Genomic DNA, 24918 nt, shown 5'->3' with positions numbered 1-24918 from the left:
TCAGCCATATGGAAGTGGCTTACATCCCGATCTTTAATTAACGTTCCTTAACGTCCTTATGCACTCGGCCCAATGGCGGTGAGAGTGTTGCCGAGTTCATTGATTTCGTCGTCGTTGGAGCATCTGAAACGGATGTCATTGGCTTCTGTGTTGTCTGCCTTGTTCCATCAGAACTCACTCGCAACTGAAAACTCTCCATGAGAAGCATATCTATCACATTCTGTTTCTGTTGTTTCTCGTAGGCCAATATACAACAATAGACTTTGCCGCTCAATATATCAATATACATCAGGTGGTGGATTTAGCAGCAGTGCTAAATGAAGCTTGTTACATCCAAAAATCAATATTTCTGATCGTTATCTGTCAATTTTTTTGATTTATAAGCTGATAAAAATCGATTGTCCATTTTCTCCTGAAAAAACCTTTGATTCCGCTGTTGTTACACAACTGCATTTCTTCACTTCAGGGAGCCTAGTGTTGCATGCGATGCATGCAATTTGACCCCCTACTATAAGCACGCGTACGACATCTCCTTTAATAAATTGTGGTGACATGTTTTGCTTCCACCATTTAATCTGCTACGTATAAATTCGGCCGACGGCAATTGTCGGTCATTTGGGAACCTCTTCTTTGAGCTATGAGAGTTGTACTCTGCGTCCAACCCACTGTAAGTGTAACAAGGTAAGTTCCTAACTGTACCTCTCGTTATTAACCAGCCCTTTACTTTTGCGACAATTCAGTTTATTAACAAATTCTCCGCAAAGCAAAGGGAAAGCATGGTTCATGGAGATATCCTTCAAATAGAGATTTTGGACTTTTACAGAAGCTTATCTTTTAAAATGGCAGGATTACTGAACTGGATGAACACTAATTGCCCTAAAATTGGCTTCTTGTTAAAAGTTGATGATGATATCTATGTCAATATTTACAATCTTGCAAAGATTGTCGAATCCTACCACAAATCGGGCAATTTCTCTATTTTCGGACGCAGTCCTAATTCGGGATTTCCTTCTCACCATTACAACAACTTTGGACCAGTAAGAGGTGTGGACTAAAAGATTTAGATGAAATTAATGGACTTGTAAGATTACCAAGTAAAATTGCATTAATCTTGTGTCCATGGTTCCAAATTTAAACAACAAATTTGATTCTGCAGAACCCTGTCAGTATGAAATGACATTCGACGCTTGGCCATGGAATTCGTATCCTGATTACATAAGTGGACCAGTCTATTTGATACACGGAAGTTCAATCCTCCCTTCAATACCGACAGCATGTATGCTCCTCCGCCATTTGATGACGAATGTGATGCATGGAAATACCTCGCATGGGACGATTGGCTATCACCGCTGTCCCATAAACAGATCGACAACTTTTACCGGGGTTCAACCAACAAGTCATGCGACAGGCCCAATGCTTCCATCAAGTTCAATTTCAGAAGCAATTATTCTACTTTTCCTTGAACAAGTGTAACTGTGTAAGCGCATAGACCTACAACTTACTGCTGATGTAGTAAAGGTTTACCCGGTTTACCTCGCCTATCCGACAAGAAGTGCCAAGAACCCAACAGATTCCATACGTGTAAAAAGATAATCTCTTTAGCTTCGACTTTACGAGGTTATTGCCTTAAAACTTAGGCAAGAATGTGTGTTTCTAAATTTTTCCATAGCATATAGAATAACAAAGGTTAATAATGAAATAAGGCACACCTCTTATAAATGGTCTGTAGCAAACTGTACTGTTCTGCCAAACATCTCGCTTTATTTGTTTGATTTCACTTCAAAGGAGAAAACAATTGTTCCATTATTACGAGATGCACATAGACTACATAGTTCATTATTTGTTTTGTGAATTTAAGGCCGTTGGTTTAAATGAAGGTACGAAAATGGGTTGAAAAATAGCATTGCTTGCAGCATCGAAATTTGGGCATCTATTTACATGTATAAAAGGGATGTTACTGACGTATTATTATTGGAGTGGTAGGAATAGGCGGTGCCGATCACTCCCCATAGAGGCTGTGCTGTGCCACATTAAATTGTGGACCATCTGCCATACGGTGAGCATTTGGGAATAAACAGTATAAATCTCTACGGCATAAAGGCTGCACAAGTAAGGCTAAGTGCGTTAGGGAAAATAATAGGGAGTTAGGGAACCACCTTTTTCTTAACAATTTGTTGTTCAAATCAATTCAACTATCAGTTACGAAAAAGATAGCGCCTAAAAACAGTTGACAGTCACCATTTTGACGTCCACCAAAACACCAAAACAGCACAGGTGCAGTCTGGTCTGGTGCAGTGTCCAGTAAAGAAAATAGCGTTTCGTACATTGCCACTTGATTTATTGTGTCAGCCAAGTTTACCTCTCCTGTCCGACAAGTGACACGTAGCCAACAGAGTCCACACGTGTAAGAAGATTCCATAATTTCTTAAGCTTCAACTTTACGAGGCACTACCCAGGCAAAAATCCGACACAATTAAATGCATGTTTTAATATTGTGTTTATATTGGCACACTTTAGGACGATATAAATTATGTATTGAATCATACTAAAGTCTAAAATATAATTTTTAGATAAAAAGAATAATGAATTGTGTCCCACTTGTGGTATACTAGCATAAGTAAAATAATAAATTGAAACATGGAAGAATTGTACTCAATGCGTATCGAACTACGGAACTGTACATCGGTAGCCGTACGTGCTACCAACTGTGCCACCTTCGATAGTAACTAACTCAAGAAATATCTATCCAAATTCGATTCAAGTGCTTTAGGTGATAGAAAAATTTTGGAGATTTTTTTTAATATTTGGAAACATTTGATTTTACGTGATAGAATTTGGTTTTCGAACATCAACGATTCATAAAAATTGATTTTGTGAAATTTATAATGATAACTTAACTTAATTGAATTAACATAATAATTTGAAACAGATAAATCGACATTATAAAGTTAAACTTTCGTATTTATGCGGATACTTGGAATAGAAGTGGCTAAACAAAATAAAAATACCCTGAAAAATTGGTTCTTCCCAACTTTCCAAGTCCATAAAATATTCGGGGTATAATCTCGTTTATTCGGTTCAGGCGTTCACAAGTCCAAAAAAATTATGGGATATCATTTGATAATATAATGAATGGTATAAACACCCCCAAAAATTTGGGAAAATGTAAAAATTTTGCTTTTTCTCATTATTCCTGGGTTGCTAACCCCGAAAGAATTATATCCTTTTTAACAGTCATATAAGAATTTTCCAAAATTTTACGCACTAATCACATCTATGCACTATGTTAACTTTTGTTTCATCGGTGTGAAACACGATCTATTGAAAACTATAATATAACTCATAATAATTGACTTCTAATAATATATACATTAAGCAATAATTGCCTCCGCCTTGTATCAAACTGCATAATATTACTTTTTTATCACATTTTATTACCAGTTTGTAAAGTAACAAATAATTAATTTTGATAGTATGCGATTTATTGAAAACTAGCATAATTAATTGCTTCTGTTTTATTAGCATTTATTAAATTGCATATTGTTACTTTATGATCATACTTAATACAAACTAGTATGATAAAATCAGGCTTATATATCATTAATTATACTAGTATGCGATTCATTGTAAACTTGTACAATTAATTGTCTCAGATTTTTGGCTGGGTACCTTAAAACAAAGGTAAGAATTTGTTTGTTTCTACATTTTCCCTTAGAATATAGAATAATATAGGTTAATACCGAAATAAGACACACCTCTTTTAATGATATTGACTGTATGTCGTCTTTTCTTCGACGCACTGGTTTTTATTTGTGAATGCACGTTTTGTTTTTCTTCTATAAAAGTGAAAGTGTGTGGATGCAGAGAAGAGTCCAAACAGCACAAGCAAACAGAATACTGCAAAACACGTGAGCCAGTGCAACCGATAAAGAACAAAGCCGCGATGCACTTCTTCATCTTTTTTTGCTTTGGCTTATTTATGTGTTACCATTGCATTTCTGTGAACGAAACACACTCAGCAAATAACACAGAATTGAGAGAAGGGTGAACAACGTACCGAAACATGACTGGAGAAAGTTGGGAGACGACACCGTTTTCACTGACGTCGCGTCACGGCAGAAAGGAGAAAGATGACTTTTCGTTTGCATCTTGTAAGGTTAATTGCGATTTAGTAGATTAGCCACGTACGTTGAGCCACCTAAATTTATTTTGAGAAAAAAAAAGTTACTTAGTGCATCAGTTAGGCAACGCTTTACCTCAATCTGTGAAGGAACAAAAAAAAACGATCGAAAGATTACGATTATGCTGAGAAGTGGATTCAAATGGAACCATGAATGCTTTTTAAGCTTCATCTAAAATCAAGGATGAGTTTAGCAAAAGTTACGTGGGGTAGTCCGATGCATAATTGACTTGTCAATGTTTAAAATTTAACGCTGCCTTGAAAAGCGGACACTTGCTTCGTCGCAATAGAAACGAACAAGGCAAAAGTGACTTGAAAGGATATAGAATTCGCCAACAACGGGCGATAATATAAAAGACAAATAGCGTATATAAAAACGGTATGATAATAAAATTACCTTGTTCAGTAAATATGGGAGCTACTTTTGTTGGTTGTCTGGAAGAACTCTACAAACTTTGCCTTCTACGCGTAACCCTGGTTTCAGAATACGGGATTTTGAAAGTTTCCCAAGAACTAGCTATTATGCAGAGAAACGAAACACATCTACTCGGAGTCTCGGACAGTCACAACAATGATGATTGAGTGATGTTCGACGAACGACGAAGTTGAGTAGCTCCGGGGCCATGGAAGGGTTTCGTCGATGGTCCACGTGCTTTTTAAAAAATTGCACGCCATACGAAAAGGGCCAAAACATTCAGCGGCGGAGGGATAAGTGCCACCCCAGAAAAACTCTCGTAGGAATTGGGAGGGGAAGCAATAGGGGTTCTCTGCATGTAGCGATATGTGCACGTTGCAACTGTGCTATTCAAAAAATGAAAAAGGAGTGAAAGGTTTGAAGAATAAATTTGGCGGGGCGGTTGCAAGCATATGTGTTGTACTAAGTAATTTAAATCGGGTTGAAATTTTACAGAAAGCTTCAAAATTTTTCTGTTTAAGGCTGTCAATATTGTGGCTTAAGGGTACGCAGTTTTATTTTAAGGTTCGTTTCTTTTGTTAACAAAGTTCATTGCTGTTGTAAAGTAAAAATGAGTGACAAAGCTATTATACCAGTTCGAGTGGCACGTTTCGTTTTTGCCTCGTAATTATGTGTTTGGTGCTAACATTTGGATTTTATTTTGCAGGTGGTGAGAATACAGCCTTTAGTCCCCAAAGAGATAACAGAGGGATCCCAACATTTTATTACCAAATGGCTGAATCAACCACAGGTGACAGTCAAAGGTTCTACGGAAGCATTCACCTATGATTCTGTGTTCGGTCCAGAGGAAAGCCAGATACAAGTTTATGAAACTGCTGTTATGAAGGTAATGGGAAAATATTCAAGGGTTACAATGTTATCATTTTGGCTTATGGCCAAACGAGCTCTGGGAAAACATTTTCAATGGGAGCTGCTGACATGGTGAGTACCACAAGTGCAGTTCTATCTGAAAACAGTTGAATCATCCAACGGGCAGTCAAAGATTTATTCCACAAAATGGGAGAAGATACAAGTTTTACATTTGACATCAATGTCTCTTATCTTGAGGTGCAGTTTTTAAAAAATTCATTTTAATTGGTTTTAACTAACTTTTATTTTTCTCTAGCTATATATAAATTATAATACAACCTTTTGTCAAAGTCTTGGAATGAAGAAGTAGATATCAGAGAAGATCCTAAAAGTGGAATCAAAATTAATGTTCTAACTAAAACTCCAGTTTCCAAATGGGAAGAAACATTAAAGTGCCTACTGAATGGTTCGTTGAACCGGCTCACGGGAGTAACTGATATGAATCACCAAAGCAGTCGATCGCACGCTATTTTTACTCTTACCATAAATCAAGTACGTTTCATACACTCGTACAGAAATGGCAGTAAATAAAACGAATTTTATTTACTTTTCTAGATCAACAATCAAAGACAGTGCGTCAATCGTAAAACCTCAAAATTTCATCTGGTTTATGTCGCGGGATATGAGAGAGCCAGTAAAACGGATGCAGTTGGGGAGAGATATGCAGAAGGAGTCAACATCAACAAAGAATTGCTGTCTTTAGGAAATGTCATTAGTGCGCTATACGAAAGCAATCCTAGGCATATTTCTTGTAGAGATTCTAAACTAGCGTGGCTTTCTCAAGATTCTCATGGTATTCTTAACCTCTTTTTTTTTAAAGCTGAAATTTGACACTTACAGGAAGTAATAGTAGTATGGCAACAATCTAACGATACGCGCTTTTTCCTAGGCGGTAATTCTCATACTTTGATGATTGCCTGCGTTGGTCCAGCCGACTCGAACTACGAGGAATCACTAAGCACGCTGCGATAAGCTAACCACGCCAGAAAAATAAAAAACAAAAAAATTTTTAATCGAGACCCGACAATGGTAGAAGTTATGGCACTGCGAGCTGAAATCCAGCAGCTTTTGGTAGCATATAGTAACGAAAGTACAAGCTTTGCTGAAGTTGAACAACTTTGTCAGCAACTTAAATTTGCAGAAGAAGAGAAAATAGAGGAGAGTGGGGGCAATTGAGACACAGGGCAATTGAAACAAAAATTGTTTCTCTCGCCGTATAAGAGGAATTTTCTTGAAAAAATTAGGGTTAATAGAAAGAGGGGGTTTACAAGTTTAGAAAAATTTACGAGTTTTTGTATTCAAAACTTTTTAAGATATCTCGAAAAAACTGTTTTTTGTTCTCCGTCTGTTAAATTTGCGTTTTCAATTTTTTTGTTTTAACCCCTAAAACGCTACGCTTTAGTAATAAAATTAGTTTCAGATGATTTGCAATTCATTTTTCTACAATTTAATTTCATTTAATTTTTCCCTGCATTCTTAAATAATTTTAAATAATTAAATGTAACGATGACCCTATTACAGGGCAATTGAAACACTTTGTTTATATTCCCTGTCTGCGAGTGGTTGCATTTTTTTTGCAAGTATTTGACGTAATTCATTTAAACAAATGTAAATCATCATGTTAACACAACTATAATACTTGTATTCGCTGTTTGGGATTTATTAAAAATAGCATGTTGCTAAATGGTTTTTTTTTAAATTTAATTATTTAAATATTTTAAACTAAATTACGATCTACTTTAAGCATATTTTAAAAATCTGTAAATCGCATTGTACCTAATGGTAAAATTTGATCACACTAGCAGTTGTGGCTGCTGAGATATCGTGATTTTCATTTTATGTGGGTATAAAGAAGCTTCCTTATGGGAAAACCCACGTTGCAATTGCGTCGACACACCGTTTCAATTGCCCTGCTACCATGGCAATTGAAACACTCGAAGCGACCTCAGTTTTTTACAATTTACCACTATTATAATTAATCTTTTCTGATAAAAAAAAATATCGTTTAGTAGCTGAGATAATAGGCTACAATTCTATATAATTTTCATATTAAATTTTTCAGTTTTTTTTTCAATAAATACCAAAAACCAAAAAGTGTATCAATTGCCCCCACTCTCCCCTACATCTATTTAGTTGGAGTTGGAAGAAAACACAAATATGTGCGAGAAAGCTCTTCTGGCAGACGCTGCAAACATGCAAATGAAACAGAGGCTAGAAGAATTACAGGTATTTCGCAAAAAAATCGGCTAGCTGCTATAGTTAGATAATAGATTGTAATTTCTAGATGCAAGCCGTAAACTTGGACCGAACGCTTGGAGCCATTAATCAAACTCTTAATGCTACTGGCGACTTGAGTATCCCGAAAGCAATAGAGCAAACGTTGAATTTGAAATAAAAAATTGATGAAATCCATGATGTCCAAAGGAAGGGCAAAATTGAACATGTCAACCACGACATGCAAAGTTGCTTCGCATCCGACAAAGAAAACAAAGACAGTGATTCCGAATCGACTGAGTCACCTAGATATGATTTTTTGAACTGATCATTTGTAACACTATCACTAGCCTTGGCTGAATGATCATTTCTTAATTACGTATTGCAGGCGTCTGTCAAAGTTGGGAGCTGGCATGGCACTCAGACAAGCTGCTTTGAGTAACGTTTTGAAGGAGCTTAACGCCCAGTTGGCTCTTAAGTGGTCAATAAAATGACTCAAGATCAAGAAGGTCCATATAGTATAGTTAAAGCTCATTACGACGCAACGGTGAACGAGCTGGAAAATAAAATCGCATCTTTGCAGCAAGAAAAGGAAGAACTAGCTAGCCTCTTAGCTCAAGTTAGTGGCAATGAGTACGAATGTAAAATATCCGAGCAGCGAAGGAAGTGGTTAATGCTACGAAATTCTTGACGTGGCTATACAGATGTTAAAAACCACTGACTAATCCACAAGGAGATTGTTGGCTTCAGACTGTTTATCATCGATTTATATTTCTGTAGTCTTTGGCTTTGAAGGTCTCAAAAAATATTTAAGTTCGTGGACGGCAAAAATATTGTGTTCACCGATGGCAAAAAAATTAAAAATGGTGGTATATTGTATGTTCAGAGAAAAGAATACAGCACGAAGGCCTATATTTTATATATTTTTTGTTTCATATCGGTCAAACAGCTTTGATGTTGTGCGAATCAGCTGTGCGAATCAGCTTTGCGAATCAGCTGTGCGAATCAATCAGCTGTGCGAATGATAACCTAATGCTGGTTATGAATGTTTGCCTTCTGTTACTATGTTCAGTTTTAACAAGCAGAATATCCACAATAGGTAAGCCTAACGACAACAACTTGGTGCTTTACGAAAACTGTTTCCACCATTGCAGTTTTGGATTAATAAACGATTTACCCATCTTCAATTCAAAACGTTTGCCGCATACTTAATTTTCAGTCAAACTACTTTTATTTTTAACTCCTGGATTACAAGATAGAGAAAAAAGTACATCTATAAATCGTTGCAGTTCGGGAGGGATATGTCGACAACTAATTGTCGTGGGTGATGTATCTCCAGTTTTTACATCATGTTTCCTTGTTGTTTCTTGTTCCGCCATGTATAGGTACTCTTACTGGTGGATTTTTTGCTGAAGCGAAATCCTACAACAAGAAATTAATACTTTTAGTCTTAAGTATCGTTCAGACTACAGCTCTTTTCTACGTATAACGTATAACGTATAACGTTAAAAGTTTACGTTTGTGCTTCGTAAATTTCGCTGCGTTTTTTACGGAGCCATATTTACGTAAATGTGTTCGTAGACTGTTCAGACTACACTGTCAAATTTACGTAGAGTAGGCTAGATTCTGCGGAGATTCTAGCGTCTGCTGTAGATTTTTGTACCTGTTGTAGCTCTTTGTTATATTTATTGATAAAAGTTCTGAGGACGAAACGTTCTTCTTCTGACTAATTTCTTGAAGACCTAAAATAGAATAAGCAATAAACCAAAATAGTTGCAAAAGATTTCATGACATAATATTTACTTTTTGATTTTCTTTATCGGTGATTTTTTGGGGGGCGACTTGAATTTGTTAGGGGAATTCTTTTTGGCAACTTTAGTAGGCGCCATATTTATTTTTAAAATAAAAATTAAAAAAATTAATTATTAAATTTACAATTCTACACCTGACATATCCCAGAATGAATAAACAGGAGAGAAAACCTGAAAAAACAAAAGAATGTAGACAAGCGTAATAGATTTTGGCTACGTAGTGCGTAGAACGTCCCAAAAACTTATGTAAAAATGAGATCAATCTCATTTTTACGTACGCTCAGTTTTGACTTCGTTTTGACTACGTTTTGAGTTTACGTATTACGTACTACGTAGAGCGTTGTGTCTGAACACTCTTCCGTTCCCAGCTACGTAACTCGGAGCGTAAAAACGTTATACGTAGTACGTAAAACGCTCAAAAAGGCTGTAGTCTGAACGTGGCTTTAGTCAATAAATGTTGATACCAAACTATTACCTAATCCATCAGTAAGCTTCTGGAGTCCCTTATTGTTGGTTCCCTGCTCCTGAATCTTGTAGGATGGCTCATCAGTGCTTTTGGTATTACCAGCACCAGCAACCGCTGGCGGTAAAGAAACAGTTTCCGGCAAAAAGTGTCAACAAGGGTTTAGCAGTTCAAATTTCCATTCGTTTGCATTGTTTATAGTACCTCATCATCACTATTTACCTTATTTCCATTTGTTTTAGTTTCATTCCTGATATTCCCACCATCACTGTTGCTAGTGTCTATTATGTCTACGTTGACAATTTTTTCTTCTGATGGTCCAGTCGGCTTCAGTGCTGAGTGATAGTCCTAGGTAAAAGAATTGTTATTATGTTTTATTTAACTCAAATGCTTTATTTTTAGCCTACTTACTGTAACATGTCTTGAAAAATTAGAAATTTTCCAATATCCTTTATCGTCGAACACCATCCTGATTGTGGTGGCTTTGAAATGATCCTTGTGTTCGCAAACTATTTTTCTGGTTTCTTCACATACAGTAAAATCTTCTAAGGTATAGTTGAGATTATTTGTTTGTTTGAAGCGTTGGACCCAGTTATTACTTGCTGCTTCTAGTAGGCTACGTCCTTTGGATATAGGAAGCTGGTTCATCCCTGCTGCGTTACTGCTTGTGAGGAACATCTGAGCGTTGCCCTTGGTGGTGTCAATAGCCAGCTGAGGTCTAGTTGCTGCTAGGGAAGATGCTACTGAAGAATGTTTTCTAAACATTGAATTCACTTGTAAGACTGGGATTTTGTTCTCCTTTAGTATGCTTGCACAAAGCTCTACTGCGGATATAATAGATGATCTTTCTCCAGGTAAGAACGTGAACTGCTTTGGGTTTTCGTAGAACAATTCTCCAAATAAATTGATTTTTTCTGCTGATGAATTTTCGTGCTTTTCTAATTTATTAATCATAGATGCGCTGGCTACGTGCATCCTAATATTGTCTTCTATCTCTTGAAGTTTATCATTATCGATAGGGTGTTCTTGAGCAAAAGATCTAAGGCTACTATAGCCTAGCTTTTGAAGAAGATTTTTTATGTGAATGGGCAAATTTAATCCGCATTTTTCAAAAGTGTCATAAACATTCTCTGCTTGACTCATTTTGTCTTATTTCTATTCAGCGTCTTTATTCAAATTATTTCAGACGACAATTTTTGACGTTTCAGATCATCGATCATTCGAAATCGATATACAGGCATCACAGAGTCGGTGGGCTGAGCAAATATGATTAGAACTTATCTCTATGAATTGAAACTACATTATTTTAATTAAGAACGCAAGTAATTTCTAATATTTTATTTTAAAGACTTTAATTTTGTTTAACATTCACAAAAGTTTAATTAAGATTCGCACTTATATTTGGCTTAAGATTTATAATTTGGCTTAGATTCAAAAATTTTGGCTTAGATTCAAACAGTTTGGCTTAGATTCAAATATTTTGGCTTAAATTCAAACATTTTGGCTTAGATTCAAAATTTTTGGCTTAGATTCAAAGATTTTGGCTTAGATTCAAAATTTTGGCTTAAGATTTAAACTGATTCTCGACAGGGTGTACGAGATTCAAATCAGTTGCCAACCCCTCGGTGTGTTACCCATGTCACGGAAGAAGCCTTTTCCTTCAATCCGTGGATGCAAAACAAATAAAACAATGAGCAACAATGGTACTTTTAAGCATTGGTCTTGGGAATTCCCGCGCCATAAATCTATTAAGGAATATTAAAAGAGGGGATGGCTGAAGGTTATTGGTCACAAAACGTGAAGAACTGACATCTTTTTTTTTCTCGCATGGATAGTTATTTCGTCTCTATTCTTTGTTCGCACCATTCCTTTTGTTTTTTTGAAGGTGAGACGGGGGTGGCATTGGCAACACCACAGTTCTAGGCGATGCGGACGTGTTTTGCACGAGCAGTTTATACAATTTGTTATTTTTAATTTTTTTTTGCTGACGTTTCCGAAGGTCTTTTTCTCGGCGTTCGATATAAAAAGGCCGCTGCAAATCTACTGCTCTTCAGTTGCAAACCGTGCATTTGCAAATACCAATCTCTAACGCAACGCAATCTTCATCAAAATGTGCTCATTCTCCAATGTTATGGTTTGTTTGATTCTATTGTAAAAGCAGATATCATTGATTTTGGTTTTAATTCAAATTTGTTCCATTTTGCAGTGAACAACGTTGCTGGTAGCTGCTTTGGTTTTCTCGGCATCCAACGCCCATAAAAAAGTTTTTGAAAACTCAACAAAATTCTATTACTTTTAGTAATATTTCGAAGATTAGATCCAATATCTATTTATTGATTTTGATGTGTAGGAAGAGGAGGCGGCGGGAGTGGAGGTGGTTACGGTGGCTATGGTAAGTGATGCTCCTTGCACGTCCGAGACCAACCAGGACAAGGAAAATAGATATTCACAGCTACAAAATTTTATAAATAAAGTTATGAACTTGTATAATTATAAGGTGGCCAACAAAGTCTAGGACATGGCGGTGGTCATACATTACCGATGAGTTCGGGACACGCTGGCCATTCGACGCATGGAGGATACGTAGGCAACGTCTCTCCGATGATAGGAGGACACCACAGCAGCCACACAACACCCGTGAGCGGGGGGTACGGAGGTCAAATTGCGCCAATCAGCGGAGGATACGGTGGTCACACATCACCCGTGGGTGGAGGGCATTTCAGTAGTCATGCTGCCCCCGTTAGTGGTGCGTATGATGGACATGGTGCACCAGTTGGTGGAGGATACGGAGGGCATCCTTCTCCTGCAAGCGGAGGGTACGGCAGTAGTCAAGCGGTCCGTCGGCCTAAGAGTGGAGGCTACAGCAACAATCACACGTCCCCTGTGAGCGGAGGATATGGTAGTCATGTTGCGTCAATGAACGGAGGATACGGTGGTCATGCTTTGCCAACCAGCGGAGGATATGGAGGTCATGCAGCATCGGCAGCCAAAGGTTACGGTGGCCACGGATCGCATAGGGGTGGAGGACATGGAGGTCATTCTGCGCCGATGAGGGGAGCTTATGGAAGTCATTCTGCTGGAAAAGGCTACGGTCGTTAAGAAAGATTAGTTCAACATTGGCAGTGACATGGTTTGCTAAACATTCGTACTAGTTTCTTTCGAAATGTTTACCAAAAATACGATGAAAGGAAAGTTAGCAAAAATGTTATATTCCATGCAGCTAGGACACATATTCAATGGCATCTTCATATCTGTATTCTTCCCACTCCAATCGAATTAGCCATATGGCAATAGACACAACCTGCAAAGAAATGTTTACCCCTTGTTCCAGTGAAAAGATTCCGGAAAATAAACGTTTTTTCATAAAATCACAATTTTTTTTTCTGTTTCACAATATATTGTTGAATTTCTAGTTGTTTTGCCGGTTGTGTTGCCACTTTAAGCATATACTCTCAATACTGATTTAGTTATGTGCCCAGGTAACACGGGAGCAGTTGCATACATGTTTATTGACAGCCAATGACTGGGGATTTTTATAAAGAAAGCTGTGGCCGTCCAATTTCCCCATTTTTTACGAAATTCTACATCAAGTTAAAATACACGATTTTTATTCAGAATTCAACAGCATTCCCGAAAATCAGATTTTTTTTTCTCGTTGGGTTTAAAGTTCTTCGAATAAACGTGTAAAACAAATGAGCAATGCTGGCGCGCCAGCAATTTTTTGGTTTCGTTTAATTAAAAACGACTGATTTTACGGGGAACAAATATTTTCCTTACATCAAAAAAATATTTTGTTTTTTTGGTCGAACTCTAAGAGATGTCGTTTTTTTCAGATTTTGAAAAAACGGGAAGGCTTTACTAGTATTGTGTCGTTATTTTTTTTTTCCATCTTTGTCATTATTCGTTAAATATTATTTTTTTTTATGTAATCGTTAACTTCATACGTTATTTAGTATATTATGTTTTTCGTTATTTTTCTCGTAATATAGTTTCAAAACTTCGAGATAATTTTTGTACGGGTCTTTCTTTTGCTTTTTCCATTTTCAGCGGTTTCCTAGAATCGGAAATGGGGGCAATTGTAAATATTTTATTGTTTTGATTACATGTAATCAAACTTTATATGTTAATAAACGTGTGTTTCAAATTTCAATGTTTTTATGTAGATTTACTTTTTTTTTTAATTTAGGAGTTACTCAAATCGGTTTCCGCGTCGAAATTTTTTCTTAAAATTATTCGTCGAAATTTTAGTCTTAAAATTAATGCTGCATATAAACGAAATAACATTAAAATCCCCAAATACTCTAGTTTTTTAACTTATATAACCTAGTTTACATTAGAAAAACTACCCTTTTTCAACAACCCCTTTCGCCACAACACACCCGGCGGGTGTGTTGTAAAACATTTGGGAAATTTGAAAAAGGGTAGTTTTCCCCAAGGCCACAACTAAGCCTACGACTACGACAACCAAGCCTACAACTACAACAACAAAACCTACAACTACAACAAATAAGCCTACGACTACAACTACTACGCCTACAACTACAACAACGAAGTCTACAACTACTACGCCTACAACTACAACAACAAAGTCTACGACTACAACTACTACGCCTACAACTACAACAAATAAGCCTACGACTACAACTACTACGCCTACAACTACAACAACAAAGTCTACGACTACAACTACTACGCCTACAACTACAACAAATAAGCCTACGACTACAACTACTACGCCTACAACTACAACAACAAAGTCTACGACTACAGCTACTACGCCTACAACTACAACAAATCAGCCTACGACTACAACTACTACGCCTACAACTACAACAACAAAGTCTACAACTACTACGCCTACAACTACAACAACAAAGTCTACGACTACAACTACTACGCCTACAACTACAACAAATAAGCCTACAACTACAACCACCCTGCCTACAACTACAACTACCACAGCTACAACTACAACTACTGAGCCAACAACTACAACCACTAGGCCTACAACTCCAAGTACTGAACCTACATTGCCATCAACTACAACTGAAACCACGTCCACTGCACTACCATCAACGACAACTATGGCGACGACAACAACAACTGAAGTAATAAGCAATTCAACAACAAATAACACAACAACTGAAAAAATAGAAGATCCTCCAGTTACGAAAAATCACACTGGTATGGAAGATGCAATAATGGAAATTATTGATGACACTGAAAAAACATCTCAGCAAGAAATACCCGAGGCAGCATCTTTAACACTAGAACAAGTACCGGAGGTACCAACAAAAAACGAAACAGAAAGCGGTCTACCCCAAAATATAGAAGAATTCGGCGACAAAATTAAATTCGATATTTCAAAAATGCATGAGCAATATAAAATAAGTATAGAAACAGAACACGAAAACAAACTTGCAAAAGAAATTCGCGACGTATATTGTCAACTATCAACGATAAAGAAAACTCAAGCGGTGATTTTAGCTCAAAGTAACGGAATTCTTGCTGCTTCAGCGCTCGGATTACCCATCTGTACGAGACTGCAAGGCTTCGGACAAGCGATGACACTTCAACAATGTGAAACCAAACGAATTTTCATCTCCGCAAAAGAATCCAAATGTGGATTTCAACCATTCTTTACTTATGAAGATAAAAACTGCACAATTGGAGTAGATGGATGGTCCATACATCCATATTCCGATTGCTTTTGGAAAACTCATTTAGTAAATTTAAATGGATTCCATCAAACCTGGGAACATAATTCAACAGACGGAGAGTGGGTAAAACAAAAAGCAAGCATTCACATGCCGAACTTAGACCTTATCACAGAGTTCGAAGAGTTGCACTTGAACGATTTCGACTACAGTCTGAAGAGCCATCCAGCGCATGAAAAAATGGAAATGAAACAATTAAATATCCTAAACGATCTAGTAGGCCTAATGCAGGAATCAAATTCAAAATCTGTTTCTGACATAGTGATGTCAGAAAAACAGGATAATCAGATAGGAACCATGTTCTCATGGTTCGACACATTAAAATTCTTATCCTATCTATCATAGGATTCATTGTATTCATCATATCCCTACGCATATTGATCATTTGTGACCCTTTTACAAGAATCATGGAAAAAATTCGACAAGCTAGAAGATTAAGACGTTATGGAATAAATACGGAAGAAGCGCACGAATTAACTTCAATGATCCCAAATCCAAGCACTCAACCACCGGAAGAAATAATAGAGCAACCGTTCACTAGGATGACGGCTCCTACACCTCTTACCATGGAAAGACCCACACAATCACGCCCGGCTCAACCAAGCGCACCGAAACAACGTAATATTTATCCTGTCATGGAAGAAAACTGGGAATCCGATCAAGCTCGCAAATGCACAGGAAAACACACGACTTGCACTTACGTTGTGGGTTATGGAATGGCATGGGAAGACCTTTGCAGATGCTCAACAGAAGTTGAATCTAAAAACAACTAACATTAAAAAAAAAAAAAAAAAAAAAAAAACAAACAAACCTAATAAGTTTTTATTTTGGGTGAAAGGGGAAAGTGGTAAATGTATTAAAAAAACTCAAAATATGAAAACTTCAAGTGAATTGTCTTTGTTACACGATTAGTGTTTAAACAGCAACCAAACACACAAGTGTTAAGTAAAAGTGGAAGTTTTAACTAAAAAAAAAAAAAAGTGAAGACGCAGTGCAACGTAATGAAGCAAGTGATAGTGAAAGTCAACCAGAAATAAACTACTTAGTGATCGAAAGTGAAAGTGAAACAGAAAGTGAAACACAACGAGATGGGCTCTTCGGGGATTATGGTTTTTACCCACCAACGTTCGAATTTAATCCAAATACTACACAAAAGGCAACACTATCTAAATGTAGCAACTGTGCGATGAAAACGCACCCAACTTTATCGGCAGCAAGAGCAGATGCCGTTCAGAAACGAACGCAAGCCATTACACGACTACGTGAGCAAGAAATTTTCTTAGAAATGATAGACGCTCCAAGGGAAGAAATAAGAAGGTGTATCATCCAAAAATTGGGCCCCGCTGCATGGGATTACCATCCGAAGGCAGAATTTCTAAACCAGAAATTTAACGACAAAACACTACTTCATACAAGCGTGAAAGCCCGAAAACTGGACATAACGGATTTACTGTTAGACTACGGAGCTGACCCAGATATAGAAGAGGATGGCCAGACCATTGCACATAGAGCGGCAGCAGAAAATAACAAGCTCTTGATCAGGATATTACGATATCACAAATACAAGTTTTCATCGTACAATAGCCTTGGAGAAACACCGCTAATGGTCGCCATCGCCTACGGGCATGAAGAAGTGGCTAGTTATTTGTGGATAAGTTCCAACGTGGCACAAATGGCAAAGGACAACAGCACCGTCCTACATTATGCCTCCAAACATGGAAACAACACTCTCGCTAGGGCAGCATGTGAAAAGAAAATTCACATTAACATCAATCAAACTACTAAACCAGGAAACTATACGGCCCTACACCTAGCCACAATGTATAGGCAAGATCTCATAGCAAATATCTTATTGGAACACGGAGCAGATCTAGACATAACTGATATCAATGGAAACACCCCGCGGGATTACGCGTTTGATGAACATAGGAGAAACATATTCGAAGATTGGAAATGTATAAGAAGCCGCAAGAGAAAGGCTTCTGGCAATGAATAAGATTGAAGCAAAACAAAAATTAAAGAACCAACAACAGTTTATTACCACTACTACAACAAAAACACTAAAATGAAAACATTACAACAACAAATTGCATTCATTAGACAGAATCTTCGAATTCCTCCAGCAGGCATTCCGGTAAAAACACCGCAGACCGAGAAGTGGGATAGAAAATATCCTCGCCTGACTCCAACCACCACAACAACCTAGCGAGATGTTGAGGATAAAGATCGCGGTATCTCGCATATCCAGGATATCGGCTAAAAACAGATAATAACAAAACGTTAACAAAATCGGAAACATAAAAAAGAAAGAAAAGGAAAACCAACTCACACGTAGTAATAATCACCGATCCAAACTCGCTGAAAGCCAAAATCGCAAGTAGAGGAAGGAGCACAGGGATTATTGAGTAGTGAAAACAACAGCAACTGCACTACCAATTCCTTGTCCTCGGGTCGAAATCGAGCAGAGAAACGAGACGGCGAAGAAAACAACAACACCACCATCAGATGCAAAACATCATCAAAATTGCCCCGATGGCGCAACAAAAATTGTAAAGAATCAACCTCCATTTTAAAAACTCAAAACAAATGACACGAAACGACAACGAACGACAGAAAACCAAGAACCGACGTGAAAGAACGGCAAGAAAAAACTAAAAGAAGAGAAGAGAAGAAAAGCATACAAGAAAAAAAAAAAAAAATTGATTGAAATCTTTAGTAGCATTCCAGTAAAAAGGAACTTAGATCATCAATTATTAACTAACACTTTATTAACATAAAGACAATGAATAACGGTATAGAAAACATATCTTGTATTTTGTGCCTCATACTGTAGCCCAACAAACAAGAATAACGGTGAAGGAAAGAAAGTAGGTGACGGGTAAAAAACAAGTTTTCACCCAACCATTGCCACGCCACATGCCGAAGAGAAGTAAGAAGGAGAAGAAAGTCAGAAGACAAAGAGAAAAATTGGAGGACCAATTTCTTCTTGCCGAAGGAATGTAATAGACCGCAGCAACTCCTCCTAGCAACAGCAGCCCCACCCAGCAAGAAGGTCGTCACGAATGCAACCTTCCCTGCGGATAATAGTTAATGATAAAAGTAAAAGTTATTGTAAACCCCTCCCTTCTTAACCTTCAATCTTGTGGTATATAAGTGCATGGTTGTATCGTCTTAGGTAGAGTTAGTTTACTGGCAAATACACAGTCTAGAAACTATTACACAGGCAAACATTTCACAGGTGAACATCGTATAAAGTGAAACACCTAAAATGTGCCAAATTTTGGCCTCTAATGCATACCACTGTTCACCATAAGTCATATCTAGCAAAAATTCGACTTACAATTCCCTGACATTTGGACAGGCCATGTACTATACATATGCATGTATAATGCCTATGCCGACATGCCCCATCTTGCAATGTATCAACTTGCCCCAACCCGGGGTTTATTCAAATACAAATTTTTATTACTCCTTTATAATAGATGAAAACAAATCCATTGTTACAGTTCAATAGAGGACACAATTTTCTATGAAACTAATATTTTTTAAAAATTATATGCATACCAAGAAAAGATAAAATTGATGAATACCAAGCACGCAACTATTGTGGATTTGACGCAAAAAATTTCGTTATTTTCTATTTCCTAAACTATTTGGGATAAATTTATAAAACTTTGCACAAATGTGCGCACAATAAACATCTTTGACTATGAATTATTTCAATAAAACCTCTTTCACACAATTCTTCTAAATTCGGAATTGCAAACTTGCCCTCCTGCCAACTAGCCCCACTCTCCCCTACCCTTCAAGCCTGGTAAGCTTAGTTATCAACGGCAAACATCACATCGTGACGTTCGTTGACGGTCAGCTTCGGTTATTGGGTTAGCAACGGAATTTGTTAGGCGTCAATAAGTCATTCAGTCTAGCTAGGAGTACGATTAAGTAAATTGAAATAGACAAAATCAGACGAGATGATAATGAAAGATTATCGAAAACGTAAGGCTGGTTACCATCACAACAGCATTTATTATTTTAAACCAGTTTTATATCTTTCTTTAGCTCGTAAACTAAAGTGAACTGGAGAAAAAATGAAGATTCCCTTCGCAGTTTTATGTAGTAGTTTGCTTTTATCAATTTCAGTGACAGCAAACGTCGATTAACGTTACGACGGAACGGGGGTACATTTTATTGGAATTTGTGGTTCTTAAACTATAAAAATCGAAGTAAAATATCACATCAAAACATGCTAGATATAATAAAGAATCTCAATAATATATTTTCTGTTTATTTTGGTGTATATTAGTAACCAAACAACGTACCCAAAAATATCTGTTTTTGGCCCTCCCTCCCCCCTCCCCTAAAATGTCATAAAATAAAATAATTAATTGCGAGCTAAGTTTTCAGCGAATTTTCGTAAGTTTTACGGCAATCGATAGGTATTTAAAAGCGCTATCTATTTGGTACATTTCATAAAAAAATATTGAAAAGGAAAAAAATTCTAAATTCCTTTCGTTTTATTTTTTTCAAACCTGAATTTCTGGTTTTGTGTTGAAAAACAAAAAATTCGCATAATTATTGCACAGGCATCATTTCAACACCACATACCATTGCGCCAACATATTTTATAAAGTGCTGGACTGGATGCTAGGGAAAATGTTTTACTTATCAGCTTCTATCCCATGTCCTAATTGCCTTAACACTATCAGACTTGCCAATCGATCAATTTTTTGAGTTTGATCGGCGATCAACTCAGTTCAGAATGAGTTGATCGCCGATCAAACTCATTTTAGCGATCAATTTTTCATTTTTCATACGCCATCTAGCGGTGAATAAAACGAACATGTACAGTAAAACGAAAAAATGTTAAACATTGCGAGTTAAATTATGGGAGCATATTTCCACAAATTATCAGTAGATGGCGTGGAATAAGAAATTTTGAGCGCAGAAATGAGTTGATCGATCGATCATTTTTTGAGTTTGAGTTTGATCGCGATTGAAAATTGATTTCGATCACGGCAAGTCTGGTTTGCAGTATGCTTAATAACACCTCGTTACCCTTAAAGTCTTATTCAAATATTCATTCCTGGGGGTTTGAAAAAGGCCACTGTGAAAATGATCGTACAAATATTCACAAGTTAACAACTTAGTGTCATTACCTGTGTTTATCGAGCGAGACTTGTTAAATAAAGAGATTAACGTTTCTCTACGCTTTGAAAGTAGTTAGTTCATGATTCGGGTAAACTTTAGTTTACAGTTAACACCAAGTAACAACAACATTGTAAAAATGTATCGATTAATTTGTATTTACTCATCCATAAGACTTTAAAGTTGACTATCGTTTCTTCCACGTGAACTTTTTCGAGCACCAGCTTGACCGGGCTTCTTCCTTTCACGTGTTCGCGGGTCAAATGAAAGAAGTCCGGCTAAATGGAAAAATATTGATTTAAATATGTTTAGGTTAAGAATCTAATATCTCGATTGTTACCCAAACGCATGCGCTCTATGGTCTCTGCGTTTACGAAAGATCTCAGGCACATGGAAATGCCAAGGCGAATCGCACCCGATTGGGCAGAAGTGCCTCAGCCGTCCACAGTAGCCACAACGTCAACTTTCCCTAGCATATCGTTGAATTGTAAAGGGAAAATTATCTGAAACACAAACACTTTCATTACGTTACCATTAAGATAAGAAAATAAGACACATGTTACCTGCTTTTTATCTTGTTCTCTTTGGAAAAAGTGTATGTCTGTTTCGTTAATGCTAATCACACCAGTACCCTGACCAATTACTTTCACGGTAGCATTAGAGGTCTTTCGCCGGGCATTATACGTCATGTAGGGGCGACCCGATTCATCACGCATTTTTTTTTTTTTTGTTAAGAGGGACTACTCCTATTGGAGTTTTTCCCCGTGATTTTATTTAAATACATATGCATTGAGTGTTCCACTCGTACCTTACATACAGCGTACCATTTGGCATTTTTTATTTATAATTGATTCTTAGATAGATTTAGGCTAAAAATTGATTTGTGCGCTTTCTTAGGGGGGATAGACGGTCGGAAGTCAGGATAAATATGCACAGTTCTTGAAAGGCTTTGGTAGATGTATGGATTTTTGAGATTGGGGGTGGCCAGAGACTAAGTTCTGAGAGGCATATTGCTATGAAATTGACACGGAGGTTGGCAAAGAGGGGGCAATCGAAAATAAAATGTTCCGTAGTTTCGTATTGGGAGGAACATGCACAGGAAGGAGAGATTAAAAGTTTGAGACGATGTTGGTGGACATTTAAATAGCTATGCCCTGATAGAATTTGTATGACTTGGTGAGGTAGGTTATGAGAGGATAATTGGGTGAAACAGCTTGGCGATGGGAAAAACGACCTGGTGGTGTTGCCTTGGGACGATTCGCTCCACTCCTTACTCCAAAGATTTCCTAGCACAGTCCTTATGGCTTTCTTTATCTGCGACGGGGGTCTGCCTGTATGCGTGAAGCCGTTGCCGGGCGTCCTTTTCTTCCTTCCGTAGAATTTTATCGATATCCGGTAGGAGAGTTTCTGTGGCTTGCTGGGCGTAAGGAGAAAAGGTTTGGAGTTTCGACATGAGAAGTCGTCTTAGGGTGATTTCTGAGACTCTGTAGTCAACAGGCAGGGATCCGGTGAGAACTGAGAGAGCTCCGGAGTCGGCAGTCTTGAAAGATTTGGAAATTAGGATGTTGAATTGGCGTTCGATTTGTCGTAGTTTCTTCCGGTTATATTTTCGTTTTGATCGCGGATGCCCAGACTGAGCAACAATATAGAAGGCTGGGTTCCACCAGAGCTTTATATAAGGCTCCCAGGCGTGTCCCAGATAAACCCCAAGTTCTTCCGGCGTAGGAGCGAAGGGAAAAGAAAATTTTCCTTACTTGGCGATCCTTCTCGTTGAGGTGTGCTGACCAGTTCAGTTTTGAGTCCAGAGTTAGGCCTAGTAGTTTTGTATGAGAGGTTGGTAAGATATGGTGCTCATCCATAGTCAGGTAGAGGTTATCCGATGGCGCATGCTTTCTACTGAAGATAATAAGTACTGTCTTCGCGGCGTTGATTTTTAATTTTAATTTCCCCAGGTGGGATTTGATAGCGTCCGTCAGCACTTGCAGTAGTCTGACTGCCATAGATTCGTCCTTATGTTGTAATGTTGCTGTTAAGTCGTCTGCGTATGCTAGTATTTTCCCCTGTAGCTTGAGGTCTGCTGGAATCCGTAATATGTCGTCGATCATAACGTTCCAAAGGAAGGGAGAGAGTAAACTACCTTGTGGGCAGCCTGTAGGTATTGAAAAAGGCTCGTCTGTTTGTTGTTGGTCGAATTTGCCTACCCTGTGCGACAGAAAATCCTTAACAATTTTCACAAGGGAGAGTGGGCACTGTCTCTTGATAAGGGCTAGTAGAATCGCAGGAGCCCATGCTGTGTCGAAAGCGCTCTTAATGTCAATAAGTGCGCATGCCGTAACATTCTTTTTTTGAAACCCCGTTTCGACTTCATTGACAAGGCAGTGGAGTGCTGATTCTGTTGAGCAGTTGGCTTGAAAACCGTGTTGATTTGGATGCACCCAGTTTCCTATCAGAGCCAGCTGCTGAAGTGGACTCAGAAGAATTTTCTCGAAAAGTTTACTCATTGCCGGTAGGACGCTTATCGGCCTATAACTATTCACGTCAGAGTAGTCGGCTTTCCCTGGCTTGCGAATGATACATACTCTCGCTTGTTTCCAGCTCCTTGGAAATTTTCCATGTACGAGACAGGCGTTGAAAAGGACGAGAATGTATCTAATTAAAATCGGAAGGGAGAGTATAAGTAGGCCGGTGGATAAGCCGTCCCAACCTGGCGCGGATTTTTTCTTTAGAGCTTTGGCCGCTAACTTTATCTCATTTTCTATGATCGGTGCACAAACATCTTGAACGTCTTCTGCTAAGGACCTAATTACAGATTTTTCAATTTCTTGGTGTGGTTTGTCTGATTTTCCTTCCGTGTGGAAGAAATGTTCCGCGAAGCGGGATGTGACAATTGATGGGTCCGCTGTAAGGAGTCCGTTTACATTTATTTCGAGTTTCATCTGTGTAGAAGTTGCGGAGCGCGCGGATTTTTTTATCTCTCTGAACGCGCTGTTTGCGTTACCGTTCATATCACTGATAAATTTTTTGAACGAGTCTCGTTTGGCTTGACGAATATGTTTTTGGTATGTGCCCTTAGCTTCTTTGAAACGGGCTTGGTCTTCAGTCCGGTGGAAGCGGGACCATTTTTTAAATGCTTTCCTGGTTTCCTTTCGTAGGCGGTCAAGTTTTTCTGTCCACCAGGGGGCCAAGGGACGTGGTCTGTGTTTTTGATTTTTAATTTTGCTTTTATTTGCGCTTGATATGATGATTGATGATATAGCTTCTACGTATTTGTCGATATCGTCTCCAGCTTTCAGGTTGCTTTGGGTTACATCATGAGCTGACAGTTCGTTAGATAGGTTCTCCATATACAGATCAGCGTCTATATCCCCTTCTCTTGGTGGTTTTTTAGCTGTACGTGTGCCAGGCGCTTGTGGCGTCTGCGACAGAACAAAAAATATATAGGGGTGATCCGACAAGGAGTGATCCTGTAAAAATTGCCAGCTTGTTGTGTTGGTATCGCCTCCTAGTAGTGTAACGTCAACAAAGGCTGTGCCGGCCGGAATGAAATTTAGGAGTCTACCTTTGCATTTGCTACCTTTAAGGAGAAATGTGCTATAAGGTTTTCTAGTTCCTTTCCTTTTTATCAGTGGAGTGGGAGTTCCAGACAGGGCTCTTTGCGTTGGAGTCCATGCAGATAACGGCTCTCCTTAGTTCAGTCTCGTAAGTCTTCAAATAGCTCTTGATGGTTAAAGAAATTGAGGGGGATGATGGTCGGCAGTAAGCGCTTATTAGGAGGAACTTGGATTTATCAGAGCACATTTTAACAACCACTACCTCGTTTGACGAGCACTTTTCCATATGCGCTTTGATTCCATTATTTACCAGGATCGCGGAGCCGTACGGATGTTGGTCACTAAGGTTGTGAAATGCAGTGAAACCTTCCGGTACGTATTTTAGGTCGTAGTGGTCATGCCTTTTCATTGCGTACGGTTCTTGGATCATTACTATATCGACTTTATAGTCGTCAATCGTTTTTGCTAGTAAAGCGGAGGCCGCCTTGCAGTGTCGGAGGTTAATTTTGAGAA

The 24918-nt window shown here is 38.1% G+C and overlaps 3 protein-coding genes and 3 long non-coding RNA genes across 7 annotated transcripts; 3 read left to right on the top strand and 3 right to left on the bottom strand.

The window, feature by feature from the left end:
- The first annotated feature begins 551 nt into the window (after positions 1 to 551).
- Positions 552 to 1552, top strand: LOC123471587. The gene is made up of 3 exons (XR_006646391.1): positions 552 to 681; positions 847 to 1094; positions 1157 to 1552. It is a non-coding gene; the product is annotated as an uncharacterized LOC123471587 (long non-coding RNA).
- A 471-nt stretch (positions 1553 to 2023) lies between these two features.
- LOC116920594 lies at positions 2024 to 5073 on the bottom strand. Of its 2 annotated transcripts, none has more exons than XR_004392789.2 (4): positions 4578 to 5073; positions 4058 to 4198; positions 3756 to 3998; positions 2024 to 2448 (listed from the first exon to the last, which is right to left on the bottom strand). It is a non-coding gene; the product is annotated as an uncharacterized LOC116920594 (long non-coding RNA). The 2 variants fall into 2 exon arrangements; XR_006646392.1 differs by lacking the exon at positions 4578 to 5073 and adding an exon at positions 4299 to 4538.
- A 132-nt stretch (positions 5074 to 5205) lies between these two features.
- On the top strand, positions 5206 to 6739 carry LOC116920591 (chromosome-associated kinesin KIF4A). The gene is given in 5 exon segments (XM_045172628.1): positions 5206 to 5229; positions 5302 to 5481; positions 5778 to 5996; positions 6060 to 6297; positions 6394 to 6739. Coding segments are annotated over 5 exon segments (948 nt in total). The 3' UTR covers positions 6681 to 6739.
- A 5311-nt stretch (positions 6740 to 12050) lies between these two features.
- LOC123471582 (glycine-rich cell wall structural protein-like) lies at positions 12051 to 13347 on the top strand. The gene is made up of 3 exons (XM_045173212.1): positions 12051 to 12126; positions 12199 to 12384; positions 12490 to 13347. The coding sequence occupies exon 3, from the start codon at positions 12534 to 12536 to the stop codon at positions 13089 to 13091; it is 558 nt and encodes a 185-aa protein (XP_045029147.1). The 5' UTR covers positions 12051 to 12126; positions 12199 to 12384; positions 12490 to 12533; the 3' UTR covers positions 13092 to 13347.
- A 4410-nt stretch (positions 13348 to 17757) lies between these two features.
- On the bottom strand, positions 17758 to 18400 carry LOC123471584. The gene is made up of 2 exons (XM_045173214.1): positions 18039 to 18400; positions 17758 to 17965 (listed from the first exon to the last, which is right to left on the bottom strand). The coding sequence occupies exons 1-2, from the start codon at positions 18275 to 18277 to the stop codon at positions 17806 to 17808; spliced, it is 399 nt and encodes a 132-aa protein (XP_045029149.1). The 5' UTR covers positions 18278 to 18400; the 3' UTR covers positions 17758 to 17805.
- A 2589-nt stretch (positions 18401 to 20989) lies between these two features.
- On the bottom strand, positions 20990 to 21564 carry LOC116920566. The gene is made up of 3 exons (XR_004392780.2): positions 21418 to 21564; positions 21195 to 21357; positions 20990 to 21132 (listed from the first exon to the last, which is right to left on the bottom strand). It is a non-coding gene; the product is annotated as an uncharacterized LOC116920566 (long non-coding RNA).
- Between the last annotated feature and the right edge of the window lie 3354 nt (positions 21565 to 24918).

The sequence above is a fragment of the Daphnia magna genome, linkage group LG4 (assembly GCF_020631705.1).
Source record: "Daphnia magna isolate NIES linkage group LG4, ASM2063170v1.1, whole genome shotgun sequence".
NCBI classification, from domain to species: domain Eukaryota; kingdom Metazoa; phylum Arthropoda; class Branchiopoda; order Diplostraca; family Daphniidae; genus Daphnia; species Daphnia magna.
This window is presented reverse-complemented; position numbering and strand designations above follow the sequence as displayed.